The 13,831-nt window shown below is 63.6% G+C and overlaps 2 protein-coding genes across 4 annotated transcripts; one reads left to right on the top strand and one right to left on the bottom strand.

Annotated features, from left to right (window-relative positions):
• Window positions 1–1,099: 1,099 nt before the first annotated feature.
• On the bottom strand, window positions 1,100–4,878 carry OPA3 (outer mitochondrial membrane lipid metabolism regulator OPA3). Of its 2 annotated transcripts, XR_011678190.1 has the most exons (3): window positions 4,697–4,836; window positions 2,644–2,856; window positions 2,256–2,364 (listed from the first exon to the last, which is right to left on the bottom strand). XR_011678190.1 is itself a non-coding variant. In XM_071420880.1 (2 exons), the coding sequence occupies exons 1-2, from the start codon at window positions 4,836–4,838 to the stop codon at window positions 1,220–1,222; spliced, it is 1,110 nt and encodes a 369-aa protein (XP_071276981.1). In that variant the 5' UTR covers window positions 4,839–4,878; the 3' UTR covers window positions 1,100–1,219. The 2 variants fall into 2 exon arrangements, 1 of the variants encoding a protein (XP_071276981.1); XM_071420880.1 differs by lacking the exons at window positions 2,256–2,364; window positions 2,644–2,856 and adding an exon at window positions 1,100–2,187 and having other exon boundaries at window positions 4,697–4,878.
• Window positions 4,879–5,604: 726 nt separating this feature from the next.
• Window positions 5,605–13,781, top strand: GIPR (gastric inhibitory polypeptide receptor). 2 transcript variants are annotated; one of them, XM_071420877.1, is made up of 13 exons: window positions 5,605–5,766; window positions 6,629–6,716; window positions 6,793–6,900; window positions 6,979–7,100; window positions 8,352–8,455; window positions 9,355–9,523; window positions 10,269–10,422; window positions 12,051–12,111; window positions 12,196–12,265; window positions 12,356–12,444; window positions 12,635–12,773; window positions 13,509–13,550; window positions 13,647–13,781. In XM_071420877.1, exons 1-13 carry the CDS (start codon window positions 5,725–5,727, stop codon window positions 13,767–13,769), a joined length of 1,311 nt encoding a protein of 436 aa, XP_071276978.1. In that variant the 5' UTR covers window positions 5,605–5,724; the 3' UTR covers window positions 13,770–13,781. The 2 variants fall into 2 exon arrangements, with proteins under 2 accessions (XP_071276978.1, XP_071276976.1); XM_071420875.1 differs by lacking the exons at window positions 5,605–5,766; window positions 6,629–6,716; window positions 6,793–6,900; window positions 6,979–7,100 and having other exon boundaries at window positions 7,644–8,455.
• Window positions 13,782–13,831: the final 50 nt, after the last annotated feature.

Raw genomic sequence — 13,831 nt, 5'->3', positions numbered from 1 at the left:
CGTCTCTCTGCCGCTGCCGGACCTTGATGCGGCACGGTCGCATCACCGAGAGATCCCTCCGCGGCGCGTAACCCTTCACCGGGCAACGAGGAGGAGGAGGAGGAGGAGGAGGAGGAGGCTGGAACACGACAGCTGCTGTAATAAATACAGGGCAGGCAGATAAATCCCATTCAAACACGGAATCCTGAGCTTGAGTGGAATTTATGCATCGTGTATGAGGTGTGTGAATATGCAACAGGTCATTGCTTTTAAGGGTTAATCCTCTGTTAACGGGGGTCCCTAATCGGGCTCGTGCTGCCCAGAAAAAAGGCACCCGGATCCCCGAAACTCTTTGTTTTTGTTGTCTCGTAGTGTCCCAATTCAAATTGTCCAAATTATCATTGCTCTAATTGTTATTACTATTTTTGTACTATTTTTGTAACCATTTTATAACCGTTTTATGCAGACCTTCGTGCCCTGGTCATGGCAGAGCTGACCCTCCTGATGATCAGAGTGAAAATCGAGTGAATTTACCTTTTTTTTTGGGGAGGGGGTCCCCAAATTAATTATTTTCATTATTTTTATTTCCCCCCCCCCCAGGATGAAATCGGCCGTTCCAGCCCCCCCCAAGCCCCAGAATGGGCTGGACCTGGAGCGGCTCAAACTGGAACCGGTGTGGGGGGGGTCTGGGATTTGGGGAGGGGTCTGGAATTTGGGGGGGGTCTGGGATTTTGGGGAGGGGTCTGGGATTTTGGGGGGGGTCTGGGATTTGGGGAGGGGTCTGGGATTTTGGGGGGGGTCTGGGATTTTGGGGAGGGGTCCGGGATTTTGAGGAGGAGTCTGGGATTTTGGGGAGGGGTCTGGGAATTTAGGGAGGGGTCTGGGGAAATTTTGGGGTGTCCCAAATTTGGGGAGGGGTCTCTGACGCAAGACAGGGGAAGGGGTTTCAAGCCCCTCCCCCTCGCTAATTAATTATTATTAATTATTAATTATTAAATATTAATTAGTGCCACACTGTGCCCCTCCCCCCCATCACCGTGGGGGAGGGGGGGAAAGGGGAGCCCCTCCCCCCACTTTTCCCCCTCCCCCCTCCCCCACTTTGGGGCGTTTTTTAAGTCAGTTTTGGGTTTTTCACTTTATTCGCACCAATAAACTTTTTTTTTTTCACGGGAAAAAAATTAAATAAAAATGTAAATTTTTGTGCATTGGGGCGGGGCTTGACCTACCACGCCCCCGACCCTCAGAGGAAGCCACGCCCATTCCACAGACCAATCAGCACCCGCCCACCAATCACGGCGCTCCTCCTCATCCGGCCCCGCCCCATCGCCTTGGCCCCGCCCACTGCAAAATGACCTTGTCCAAACTGGCCACGCCCACCCTCTGCATGAGCCCCGCCCCTTAAAGGCACAGAACACAACACACAGAGCGGCTTTAATGAGGGGGGGGCGTGGCCTGTCACAGTAGAGGCGTGGCCTATCACAGCAGGGGCGTGTCCAGATCCAGTGGGGGCGTGTCCAGATCCAGCAGCACCATTCACAGCTTTGGTGGGGGCGTGGCCTGAGCTTCCATGGGCGTGTCCAACCCCATTCTGGGCGGGGCCTGAGCTTCCATGGGCGTGTCCAGCTCCACCCTGGGCATGGCCTGAGCTTTCATGGGTGTGGCCTGAGCTTCCATGGGCGTGTCCAGTGCCACCCTGGGCGTGGCTTGAGGTTCCCTGGGCGTGTCCATCCCTCCCCAGGCCATGCCCCGCCCCTCCCTGGGCTTGTCCCTGGTTATGCCCCACCCCTCCCTGGGCGTGTCCACCCTGGGTGTGTCCCTGGTTATGCCCCGCCCCTCCCTGGGCGTATCCCTGGTTATGCCCCGCCCCTCCCTGGGTGTGTCCCTCTCCACCCTGCTCAAGCCCCGCCCCTCCCTGGTGAAGCCCCGCCCCTCCCCGCCCCCGGAGCGCCTCCAGCTCCCTCCGGAGCTCGTCCAGGTGCTCCCGGAGCTCCTGCAGGGCCCTGTCCAGGTGCTCCTCGCGCCGCCGGCCCTGCCCCGCCTGCCGCAGGTACTCCAGGTAGAGGCAGAGCCCGCCCACGCCGAACACCAGCGCCTCCCCCAGCAGCTCCGCCCCCAGCTCGGCCGCCGCCTCCTCGTTCAGGGGCTTCACCGAGGCCCCCCGGAAGCCCAGGAGCCGCATCTTGGTCCGCATCTCCACCCAGTGGTAAACTGAGGCACGGGAGAGAAAATGGGGAAACTGAGGCACGGGAGAGAAAATGGGGAAACTGAGGCACGGGGAATGGGGGAGCATCTCCACCCAGTGGTAAACTGAGGCACGGGAGAGAAAATGGGGAAACTGAGGCACGGGAGAGAAACAGGGGGAAACTGAGGCACGGGAAAGGGAAACTGAGGCACAGGAATGGGGCAGAATCTATGGGGGAGCATCTGCACCCAGTGGTAAACTGAGGCACGGGAGAGAAATGGGGGGGAAACTGAGGCACGGGAATGGGAAACTGAGGCACGAGAAAGGGGGAGCATCTCCTCCACCCAGTGGTAAACTGAGGCACGGGAGAGAAAATGGGGAAACTGAGGCACGGGAGAGAAAATGGGGAAACTGAGGCACAGGAATCAGGGAGCATTTCCACCCAGTGGTAAACTGAGGCACGGGAGAGAAAATGGGGAAACTGAGGCACGGGGAATGGGGGAGCATCTCCACCCAGTGGTAAACTGAGGCACGGGAGAGAAACAGGGGGAAATTAAGGCACAGGAATGGGGAATGGGGAGGGAAACTGAGGCACGGGAGAGAAAATGGGGGAAACTGAGGCACGGGAAAGGGAAACGGGAATGAGAGGGAAACTGAGGCACGGGAATGGGGGAGCATCTCCACCCAGTGGTAAACTGAGTCACGGGAGAGAAAATGGGGGAAACTGAGGCACGGGAGAGGGGGAGTGGTGGTAAATCCCCCCCAAAATCAAGCCCTAAATCGCCCCAAATCAGCCCCCAGATCCCCCCCAAAATCAACCCCCAAACCTCCCTGAATCTGCCCCCAGATCCTCCCCAAATGCAGCTACAAATTCTCCCCAGATCCCCCCAAATTCAGCCATAAATTCCCTCCAAATCCAGCTACAAATCCCCCCAAATCCACCCACAGATTCCCCCCAAATCCAGCCATAAATTCCCTCCAAATCCAGGCACAAATCCCCCCAAATTCAGCCATAAATCCCCCCCCAAATTCAGCCACAAATCCCCCTAAATCCAGCTACAAATTCCCCCAAATCCAGCTATAAATTCCCTCCAAATCCAGGCACAAATCCCCCCAAATTCAGCCATAAATCCCCCCCAAATTCAGCCACAAATTCCCCCAAATCCAGGCACAAATCCCCCCAAATTCAGCCATAAATTCCCTCCAAATCCATCTAAAAATCCCCCCAAATCCAGCTAAAAATTCCCCCCAAATCCAGCCATAAATTCCCTCCAAATCCAGGCACAAATTCCCCCAAATCCAATCATAAATCCCCCCCAAATTCAGCCACAAATTCCCTCCAAATCCAGCCACAAATCCCCCCAAATTCAGCCATAAATTCCCTCCAAATCCAGCTAAAAATTCCCCCAAATTCAGCCATAAATCCCCCCCAAACCAACCCCAGATCCCTCCAAAATCAAACCCCGGATCTCCCCCCAACAGAGCCACAAATCCCCCCATTAAACAACCACAAATCCCCCATAAATTCAACCACAAATCCCCCATAAAACAACCAGAAATTCCCCATAAATTCAACCACGAATCCCCCCATAAAACAACCAGAAATCCCCCATAAAACAACCACAAATCCCCCACAAATCCCCCATAAAACAACCAGAAATCCCCCATAAATTCAGCCACGAATCCCCCCCCAAAACCGACCCCCGGATCACCCCAAATCAAGCCCTAAATTCCCCCCAAATTCACCCATAAATTCCCCCCCCAGAACCCCCCAAAATCCACCCCCAGACCCCCACAGCAGCGTCCCCCCAATGTCCCCAATGTCCCCAAAGGGTCCCAGACCGCTCCCACCCCCCAAACCGTGCCCAGAGCGGGGTCCCCCCCATATCCCCAGGTGTGCCCAGGTGTGCCCAGGTGTCCCCAGGTGTGCCCAGGTGTCCCCACACCCCAAGGAGGGGGTCCCAGGCCAATCCCACCCCCTAAAGCCAAACCGGGACGGGGTCCCCAGGTGTCCCCAGGTGTGCCCAGGTGTCCCCAGGTGTCCCCAAACCCCCGTGACCCCTCCCAGGGAGGGTCCCAGGCCAATCCCACCCCCCAAAGCCGAACCGGGACGGGGTCCCCAGGTGTCCCCAGGTGTGCCCAGGTGTCCCCACGCCCCCGTGACCCCTCCCGGGGGGGGTCCCAGGCCAATCCCACCCCCCAAAGCCGAACCAGGACAGGTGCCCCCATATCCCCAGGTGTGTCCCCAGGTGTCCCCAGGCCCCCTTGACCCCTGTCCTTCCCTCCCAGGCCAATCCCACCCCCCAAAGCCGGCCCAGGACAGGGTCCCCCCATGTCCCCAGGTGTGTCCCCAGGTGTGTCCCCAGCCCAGGTGTGTCCCCAGGTGTCCCCGAACCCCCGTGACCCCTCCCAGGGAGGGTCCCAGGCCAATCCCAGCCCCAACCCATGCCCGTGTCCGGTTCCCCCCCAGCCCAGGTGTGTCCCCAGGTGTGTCCCCAGGTGTGTCCCCAGGTGTCCCAGGTGCGCGGCACTCACGCTGCGCGGGGGGCAGGCAGATGTAGGTGCGGAAGAAGGGCGACGCGCGCGCCCCCGCCTTGATGCGCGCGGCCAGGGGGCGGCTGAGCTGGCGCGCGCCCAGCGTCAGCAGCTTGGCCAGCGGGAACGCGCCCGCCACCATCCTCCCGGCCCCGCGCGCGGAGATGACGTCACGGGAGGCGACGGGGGGGGGCGGGGAGAGTCGGGACACGCCCACCTTCCTTCCGTCCTTCCTCCCCCCCCCCACCTTTGTCCTGGTTGGCGCCCCCTGGCGGACGAGCGGACCCCGCTTGGATGAGGACACGCCCCCTTGGCTCGCGGACACGCCCCTTTTTAAAGCTGGGATACGCCCCCTTGTGTTGGGGATACGCCCCCCCCCTTGTTTTGGGGACACACCCACACGATCTGGGGGTGTCGGGGGACACCTGGGGGACACCTGGGTGACATTGGGGGACACCTGGGACCCCTCTGGTGACACTGGGGGACACCTGGGGGACACTGAGACCCCCCTGGTGACACTGAGACCCCGAGGGTGACACTGGGGGACACCTGGGACCACTCTGGTGACACTGGGGGACACCTGGGTGACACTGAGACCCCCATGGGTGACACTGAGACCCCCGAGGGTGACACCAGGACCCCCCTGGTGACATTGAGGGACACTGGGGGACCCTCCTGGTGACACTGAGACCCCCCCCAGGTGACACTGGGTGACATCGGGACCCTCCTGGGTGACACTGGGGGACACGTGGGGCACACCTGGGACCCTCCTGGTGACATTGAGACCCCCGTGGGTGACACTGAGACCCCCCTGGTGACACCGGGTGACACCGGGACCCCCCTGGTGGCACCGAGGCCCCTCCCAGGGGCGGTCCCCGCCCCCGCCGGTGCCACCCGGGGGTGACAGAGCCACGCGCGGAGCCGGCGCCGCTGGCACGGGGACATCGAGGGGACGCCGGCGACAACTCCGCGGCCACCAGGGGCCACCAGAGGCCACCAGAGGCCACCAGAGGCCACCCGAGGCCACCATGGGCCAGCAGGCGGCGACCCCCGGCCCGCCGGGAGCAGAGGTGAGACCCCCGCCACGTCCCCCGGTGTCCCCGCGCTGTCCCCACTGTCCCCACATGCCCCTCGATGTCCCTCCATGTCCCCCTCATTGTCCCCTCGATGTCCCCCAATGTCCCCGCGCTGTCCCCCCTCGCTCTCCTGCTGTCCCCCACTGTCCCTCAATGTCCCCGCTGTCCCCTCTGATGTCCCTCCCTGCTGATTGATGTCCCCACTGATGTCCCCACTGATGTCCCCACTGATGTCCCTCATTGTCCCCGTTGATGTCCCCTCTGTCCCCGTTGATGTCCCCTCTGTCCCCGCTGTCCCCACTGATGTCCCTCCCTGCTGATTGATGTCCCCATTGATGTCCCCTCTGCTGTCCCCGCTGCTGTCCCCATTGATGTCCCCTCTGTCCCCGCTCTGTCCCCATTGATGTCCCCTCTGTCCCCTCTGCTGTCCCCAGGAGTGCTCCCCCCCTCTCTGATTGATGTCCCCTCTTGTCCCCATCGCTGTCCCCTCTGTCCCCATTGATGTCCCCAGGAGCGCTCCGCCCCCTCTGATTGATGTCCCCTCTGTCCCCGCTCAGTCCCCATCGATGTCCCCTCTGTCCCCGCTGCTGTCCCTACTCTGTCCCCATTGATGTCCCCTCTTGTCCCCATCGATGTCCCCTCTGTCTCTCACTGTCCCCTCTGTCTCTCACTGTCCCCTCTGCTGTCCCCTCTGTCCCCTCTGCTGTCCCCGCTCTGTCCCCATCGATGTCCCCTCTTGTCCCCATCGCTGTCCCCTCTGTCCCCTCTGCTGTCCCCAGGAGCGCTCCGCCCCTCTCTGATTGATGTCCCCTCTTGTCCCCATCGCTGTCCCCTCTGTCCCCATCGCTGTCCCCAGGAGCGCTCCGCCCAGGCCACCGTTGCCGCGTGGCGCCAGTACCGCCAGGCGTGCGAGCTGCACCTGCGCCTGGCCCCGCCCCCGCCAGGTGAGACCCCGCCCACGCCCCGGGGACACCTCGGGGACACCCCGGGGACACCTCGGCGACATCCGTGTCCCCTCAGGACCCGTCTGCAACCGCAGCTTCGACCTGTACGCGTGCTGGGGCGACGCTGTCCCCAACAGCACGGCCACTGTCCCCTGCCCCTGGTACCTGCCCTGGTACCACCGAGGTAACGCCGGGTGGGGACAGCGAGGGGACAGCGAGGAGGGGACAGAGAGGTGACAGCGAGGTGACAGCCGTGTCGCAGTGCAGGGCGGGGTGGTGGCGCGGCGCTGCGGCCCCGACGGGCGCTGGGTGACAGACGACAGCGGCAGGACCTGGCAGGACAACTCGCAGTGCGAGGACCTGGCGCAGGTGACAGCGCTGGAGGTGGGGACAGGGAGGGGACAGGGAGGGGATGGGGTGGGGACAGGGTGGGGACAGGGAGGGGGCAATGAGGGGACGGGGAGGGGAAGGGACAGGGAGGGGGCAAGGAGGGGACAGGGACAGGGAAGGGACAGAGAGGGGACAGGACAGGGAGGGGACAAGGAGGGGACAGGGAGGGGATGGGGTGGGGACAGGGTGGGGACAATGAGGGGGCAATGAGGGGACGGGGTGGGGGCAATGAGGGGACAGGGACAGGGAAGGGACAGAGAGGGGACAGGACAGGGAGGGGACAGGGAGGGGACAATGAGGGGGACAGAGAGGGGACAATGAGGGGACAGAGAGGGGACAGAGAGGGGACAGAGAGGGGACAAGGTGGGGACAGGACAGGGAGGGGACAATGAGGGGACAGGGAGGGGACAGCGTGGGGACAAGGAGGGGACAGGGAGGGGATAAGGAGGGGACAAGGAGGGGACAGAGAGGGGACATGGAGGGGGCAATGAGGGAACAGAGAGGGGACAGAGCGGGGACAGAGCGGGGACACGGCGGGGACAGCGCGGGCGTCGCGGCGCTGCGGGTGACAGCGGGGTCACAGCGCGGTGACACCGCGGGTGCCACCCCGCGGGGCGGTGCCACGTGCCCGTGCCCGTGTCGCGCTCCGTGTCGCCGGGCGTGTCACGCTCTGTGTGTGTCACGCTGTGTGTGTCACGCTGTGTGTGTCACGCTGTGTGTGTCGCACCGCGCTCCGTGTGACACCGGGTGGCGCCCGGCGCCGCGCTGTGCTGGCACATTGTCACCCCCCGTGCCACCCCCCGTGTCACCCCCGGTGCCACGCTGTGCTGGCACATGTGTCACCGCTGTGCCCCGTGCCCCGTGTCCCCTGTGCCATGGCGCGTCCCCTGCCGTGTCCCCTGTGCCGTGTCCTGTGTCCCTCTGTCCCCCTGTCCCCATGTCCCCCGCCGTGTCCCATGTCCTTTTGTCCCCTGTTGCCCCTGTCCCCGTGTCCCCTGTGCCATGCCGTGTCCCCCGTCCCCTGTCCCCATGTCCTCTGTCCTGTGTCCCCCTGTGTCCCCTGTCCCCGTGTCCCGTGTCCCCTGTGCCATGCCATCCCCATGTCCCTGTGTCCCCCTGTGCCATGGTGTGTCCCCTGTGCCATGGTGTGTCCCCTGTCCCCCTGTCCTCATTTCCCCGTGTCCCCATGTCCCCCTGTCCCCCCGCCCGGTGTCCCCGTGTCCCTCTGTCCCCGTGTCCCCGCAGCGCCAGGTGTGGCTGCTGGAGCAGTTCCGCCTCCTCTACACCGTGGGCTACTCCCTGTCCCTGGTGTCGCTGCTGCTGGCGCTGCTGCTGCTGCTGCTGCTCAGGTGGGGACGCACCTGGGGACACCTGGGGACACACCTGGGGACACCTGGGGACACTGTCACACCTGGGGGACACTGTCACACTGTCACACCTGGGGGCTACTCCCTATCCCTGGTGTCACTGCTGCTGCTCAGGTGGGGACACACCTGGGGACACACCTGGGCACATCAGCACACCTGGGGAGTGTCCCCCGTGTCACCCAGGCGTGTCCCTGTGTCCCCTAACCCTGACCCTGATCCACGCCGTGTCCCCTGTGTCACCCAGGGGGTGTCCCCGTGTCACCTGTGGCAGCGTCCCCATGTCCCCATGTCCCTGTGTCACCTGTGGGTGTCCCCAGGCGCCTGCGCTGCACGCGGAACCCGATCCACGCCATGTCCCCATGGCAGTGTCCCCATGGCAGTGTCCCCATGTCACCCATGGGTGTCCCTGTGTCACCCTGTCACCCAGAGATGTCCCCTGTGTCCCCAGGTGCCTGCGCTGCACGTGGAACCTGATCCACGCCGTGTCCTCGTGTCACCCATGGGTGTCCCTGTGTCACCCAGGTGGTGTCACCCATGGGTGTCCCTGTGTCCCCCTGTCCCCGTGTCACCCGGGGATGTCACCCATGGGTGTCCCTTTGTCACCCCATCCCCATGTCACCCGGGGATGTCCCCTGTGTCCCCAGGCGCCTGCGCTGCACACGGAACCTGATCCACGCCATGTCCCCGTGTCACCCATGGGTGTCCCTGTGTCACCCATGGTGGTGTCACCCATGGGTGTCCCCATGTCCCCTGTGTCCCCAGGCGCCTGTGCTGCACGCGGAACCTGATCCACGCCGTGTCCCCGTGTCCCCATGTCCCCCATGGGTATCCCTGTGTCCCCGTGTCCCCGTGTCACCCATGGGTGTCCCCTGTGTCCCCAGGCGCCTGCGCTGCACGCGGAACCTGATCCACGCCAACCTCTTCGTGTCCTTCGCGCTCCGCGCCGCCGCCATCCTGACCCGGGACGCGCTGCTGCCGCACCAGGGCCACCGCCGGGGCCACCAGCAGGGCCACCAGCCCGGCCACCCCCTGCAGCTGCTGGGACAGCAGGTGGGGACAGCTGGGGACAGCGCAGGGACATGGGGGGACAGCGTGGGGACACCACAGGGGACAGCTGGGGACATGGGGGGACAGCTGGGGGACAGCTGGGGACAGCGTGGGGACAGCCAAGGGACAGACAGGGGACACGTGGGGACAGCACGGGGACAGACAGGGGACAGCTGGGGACAGCGTGGGGACACCACAGGCGACAGCGGGGACAGACAGGGGACAGCCAAGGGACCACAGGGACAGCACGGGGACAGCAATGTCCGGGAGGGGACACAGAGGTGGCCGGGAGGGGACAGCAGTGTCAGGGAGGGGACAGAGGTGTCGAGGAGGGGACAGGGGTGACACGGGTGTCCGGAGGGGACACAGCGATGCCGTGAGGGGACAGAGGGGACATTGGTGGCTGGAGGGGACACAGCAATGCCGTGAGCGGACAGAGGGGACACAGAGGTGGCCGGAGGGGACACAGCGATGCTGTGAGGGGACAGAGGGGATACAGCGGTGTCAGGAGGGGACAGAGGGGACATGGGTGTCCAGAGGGGACAGAGGGGACACAGGTGTGTCCGGAGGGGACACAGCCATGTCCAGAGGGGACACAGGGGACACAGGTGTGTCCGGAGGGGACACAGCGATGCCGTGAGGGGACACAGGGGACATGGGTGTGTCCAGAGGGGACACAGGCGTGTCCGGAGGGGACAGAGGGGACATGGGTGTCCGGAGGGGACACAGGTGTGCGGGCGTGGCGCAGGCGGGGCCCGCGTGCCGCGTGGCGCAGAGCCTGGCCCAGTACTGCGTGGGCGCCAACTACGCCTGGGCCACGGCCGAGGGGCTGTTCCTGCTGCGGCTGCTGCTGGCCACACCTGCGCGGAGCCACCTGCCCGCCTTCCTGCTCCTCGGATGGGGTGAGAGAGACACCTGTGTCACCTGTCACCTGTGTGTCACTGTCACCTGTGTGTGTCACTGTGTTATCGTGTTATCGTGTTACCTGTGTTACCTGTGTGTGCCACCTCCTGCTGGCCACACCTGCGCGGAGCCACCTGCCCGCCTTCCTGCTCCTCGGATGGGGTGAGAGTGACACCTGTGTCACCTGTGTCACCTGTGTGTCACCTGTGTGTTACCTGTGTGTGTCACCTGTGTGTGTCACTGTGTTATTGTGTTACCTGTGTCACCTGTGTGTGCCACCTGCTGCTGGCCACACCTGCGCGGAGCCACCTGCCCGCCTTCCTGCTCCTCGGATGGGGTGAGAGAGACACCTGTGTCACCTGTGTGTCACCTGCGTCACTGTCACCTCTGTGTGTCACTGTCACCTGTGTGTGTGCCACCGTCACTGTGTTATCGTGTTACCTGTGTCACCTGTGTGTGCCACCTCCTGCTGGCCACACCTGCGCGGAGCCACCTGCCCGCCTTCCTGCTCCTCGGATGGGGTGAGAGTGACACCTGTGTCACCTGTGTGTCACTTGTGTGTCACCTGTGTGTTACCTGTGTGTGTCACCTGTGTGTGTCACTGTGTTATTGTGTTACCTGTGTCACCTGTGTGTGCCACCTGCTGCTGGCCACACCTGCGTGGAGCCACCTGCCCGCCTTCCTGCTCCTCGGATGGGGTGAGACACCTGTGTCACCTGTGTCACCTGTGTGTCACCTGTGTGTCACCTGTGTGTGTGCCACCGTCACTGTGTCACTGTGTCACCTGTGTTACCTGTGTGTGCCACCTCCTGCTGGCCACACCTGTGCGGAGCCACCTGCCCGCCTTCCTGCTCCTCGGATGGGGTGAGAGAGACACCTGTGTCACCTGTCACCTGTGTGTCACCTGTGTGTCACTGTGTTATTGTGTCACCTGTGTTACCTGTGTTACCTGTGTGTGCCACCTCCTGCTGGCCACACCTGCGCGGAGCCACCTGCCCGCCTTCCTGCTCCTCGGATGGGGTGAGACACCTGTGTCACCTGTGTCACTGTCACCTGTGTGTGTGCCACCGTCACTGTGTTATCGTGTTACCTGTGTTACCTGTGTCACCTGTGTCACCTGTGTGTCACCTGTGTGTCACTGTGTTATCGTGTTACCATGTCACCTGTGTTCCCTGTGTGTCACCTGTGTCACCTCCTACACTTTTGCGTCCCCCCCGCCCTCTCCCCAGGTGTGTCCCCCCCTCCCCAGGTGTGTCCCCCCCTCGCCAGGTGTGTCCCCCCCCCTCCCCAGGTGTGTCCCCCTGTCCCCAGGTGTGTCCCCCCTCCCCAGGTGTGTCCCCCCCCCTCACCAGGTGTGTCCCCCCCCCCCTCCCCAGGTGTGTCCCCCCCTCACCAGGTGTGTCCCCCCCCTCTCACCAGGTGTGTCCCCCCAGGTGTGTCCCCCCCTCACCAGGTGTGTCCCCCCCCCCTCACCAGGTGCGTCCCCCCCCCCTCCCCAGGTGTGTCCCCCCCCTCTCACCAGGTGTGTCCCCCCCCTCTCACCAGGTGTGTCCCCCCCCCTCACCAGGTGTGTCCCCCCCCTCACCAGGTGTGTCCCCCCCCTCTCACCAGGTGTGTCCCCCCTCAGGTGTCCCCGTGCTCTTTGTGGTGCCCTGGGTCGTCCTGCGTTACCTGTACGAGAACGAGGGGTGAGGCCACCACCTGTCCCGTCCCCACCCCCCTCCCAGGTGTCACGGGGGCGTGGCTAACCGAGGCCACGCCCCCCGCCGCAGGTGCTGGGAGCGCAATGAGAAGGCGGCCGTGTGGTGGCTGATCCGCTGCCCCATCCTGGCGGCCGTGGCGGTGCGTGACGTCACCCCAGGTGCGCCGCACCCGCGCGGGTCACACCTGGGCGTGCCGCAGTCACACCCGCGTGTGTCGCACCTGCGCCAGGTGAACTTCGTGGTGTTCGTGCGCATCGTGCGGATCCTGGTGGCCAAGGTGCGCGCGCAGCAGGTGGCGCGCGGGGACACGCGGCTCAGGTGGGGACGCACCTGCGCAGGTGGGGACGCGCCTGGAACGGGGTGGGGACGCACACCTGGGCAGGTGGGGACGCACACCTGGCGAGGGTGGGGGACACCGGGTCCCTGAATCTCCCCCGGGGGCGTGCCCAGGTGTGTCCCCATGAGTGTCACCTGTGTCACCTGTGCCACCTGTCCCACCTGTGCCCAGGCTGGCGCGCTCCACGCTGACCCTGATCCCCCTGCTGGGCGTGCACGAGGTGATTTTCGCCCTGGCCGGGGAGGGCGAGGGGGGCGGCGGCCTCAGGCTGGCCCGGCTGTGCCTGCACCTGCTGCTCACCTCGGCCCAGGTGAGTGACACACCTGGGACACACCTGGGACACACCTGAGGGGGTTAATGAGGCGTTAATTTGGGTTAATTGGGGTTAATTGGGGAGGGTGAGGCTGGCCCAGCTGTGCCTGCACCTGCTGCTCACCTCGGCCCAGGTGAGCTGCGCACCTGGGACGCACCTGGGACACACCTGGGACACACCTGGGGGGGTTAATGAGGCGTTAATTGGGGTTAATTGGGGTTAATTGGGGAGGGTGAGGCTGGCCCGGCTGTGCCTGCACCTGCTGCTCACCTTGGCCCAGGTGAGCAACGCACCTGGGACACACCTGGGGACACACCTGGGACACACCTGGGACACACCTGGGGACATTGGGGACAGCGGGAAATGGGGGGTTAATGGCGTTAATTTGGGTTAATTTGGGGTTAATTTGGGTTAGTTTGGGTTAATTCAGTTAATTCGGGTTAATTCGGGTTAATTCAGGTTAATTTGGGTTACTTTGGGTTAATTTGGGTTCGTTTAGGTTAATTGGGGTAATTCGGGTTAATTTGGGGTTAATTCGGGTTAATTGAGGTTAATTTGGGTTAATTAGGTTTAATTTGGGTTATTTTGGGTTAATTTGCATGAATTTGGGTTAATTAGGGTTTATTTGCATTAATTTGGGTTAATTTGTTTTAATTGGGGTTAATTGGGGTTAATTGGAAGTGCCAGACCCCCCCCCAAAGTGTCCCCATGTCCCCCCCCTCCCCCGAGCAGGGCCTGGTCGTCAGCGTCCTCTACTGCTTCACCAACAAGGAGGTGCGTCATGTCGCGACACGGGCGGCGCCTATCGCGGCATGGGCGGGGCCTATCGCCACGGGCGTGGCCGCGTATCGCGACATGCCGCCCCCGCAGGTGCAGGCCGAGGTGCGGCGGGGGTGGCAGCGCTGCCGGATGGGGATCCCCGGAAGCCGCAGGGCCCCCCCGAGGCGTCAATCGCGACAGGGGCAGCGCCCGGTGGCCGAGAGCGGCTGCTGAGGGGGCGGGGCGCACCTGGGGGCGCACCTGGGCGCACCTGGGGGGGCAATTATGGGCCTGGG

This window comes from Agelaius tricolor, unplaced genomic scaffold (assembly GCF_023055355.1).
Source record: "Agelaius tricolor isolate 1412-34295 unplaced genomic scaffold, bAgeTri1.0.p SCAF_169, whole genome shotgun sequence".
NCBI classification, from domain to species: Eukaryota; Metazoa; Chordata; class Aves; order Passeriformes; family Icteridae; genus Agelaius; species Agelaius tricolor.
Note: the sequence above shows the minus strand (reverse complement) of the source record. Positions and strands in the feature narration are given on the sequence as shown.

Coding starts and splice junctions, on each gene's coding strand:
- OPA3 (XM_071420880.1), bottom strand. CDS start 4,838: ATGGTGGCGGGCGCGTTCCCGCTGGCCAAGCTGCTGACGCTGGGCGCG. Junction 2,188..4,696: donor CTGCCTGCCCCCCGCGCAGC/GTGAGTGCCGCG, acceptor CCCGTGCCTCAG/TTTACCACTGGGTGGAGATG.
- GIPR (XM_071420875.1), top strand. CDS start 7,941: ATGTGTCACCGCTGTGCCCCGTGCCCCGTGTCCCCTGTGCCATGGCGC. Junction 8,456..9,354: donor CTGCTGCTGCTGCTGCTCAG/GTGGGGACGCAC, acceptor CTGTGTCCCCAG/GCGCCTGCGCTGCACGCGGA. Junction 12,266..12,355: donor CCATCCTGGCGGCCGTGGCG/GTGCGTGACGTC, acceptor CACCTGCGCCAG/GTGAACTTCGTGGTGTTCGT.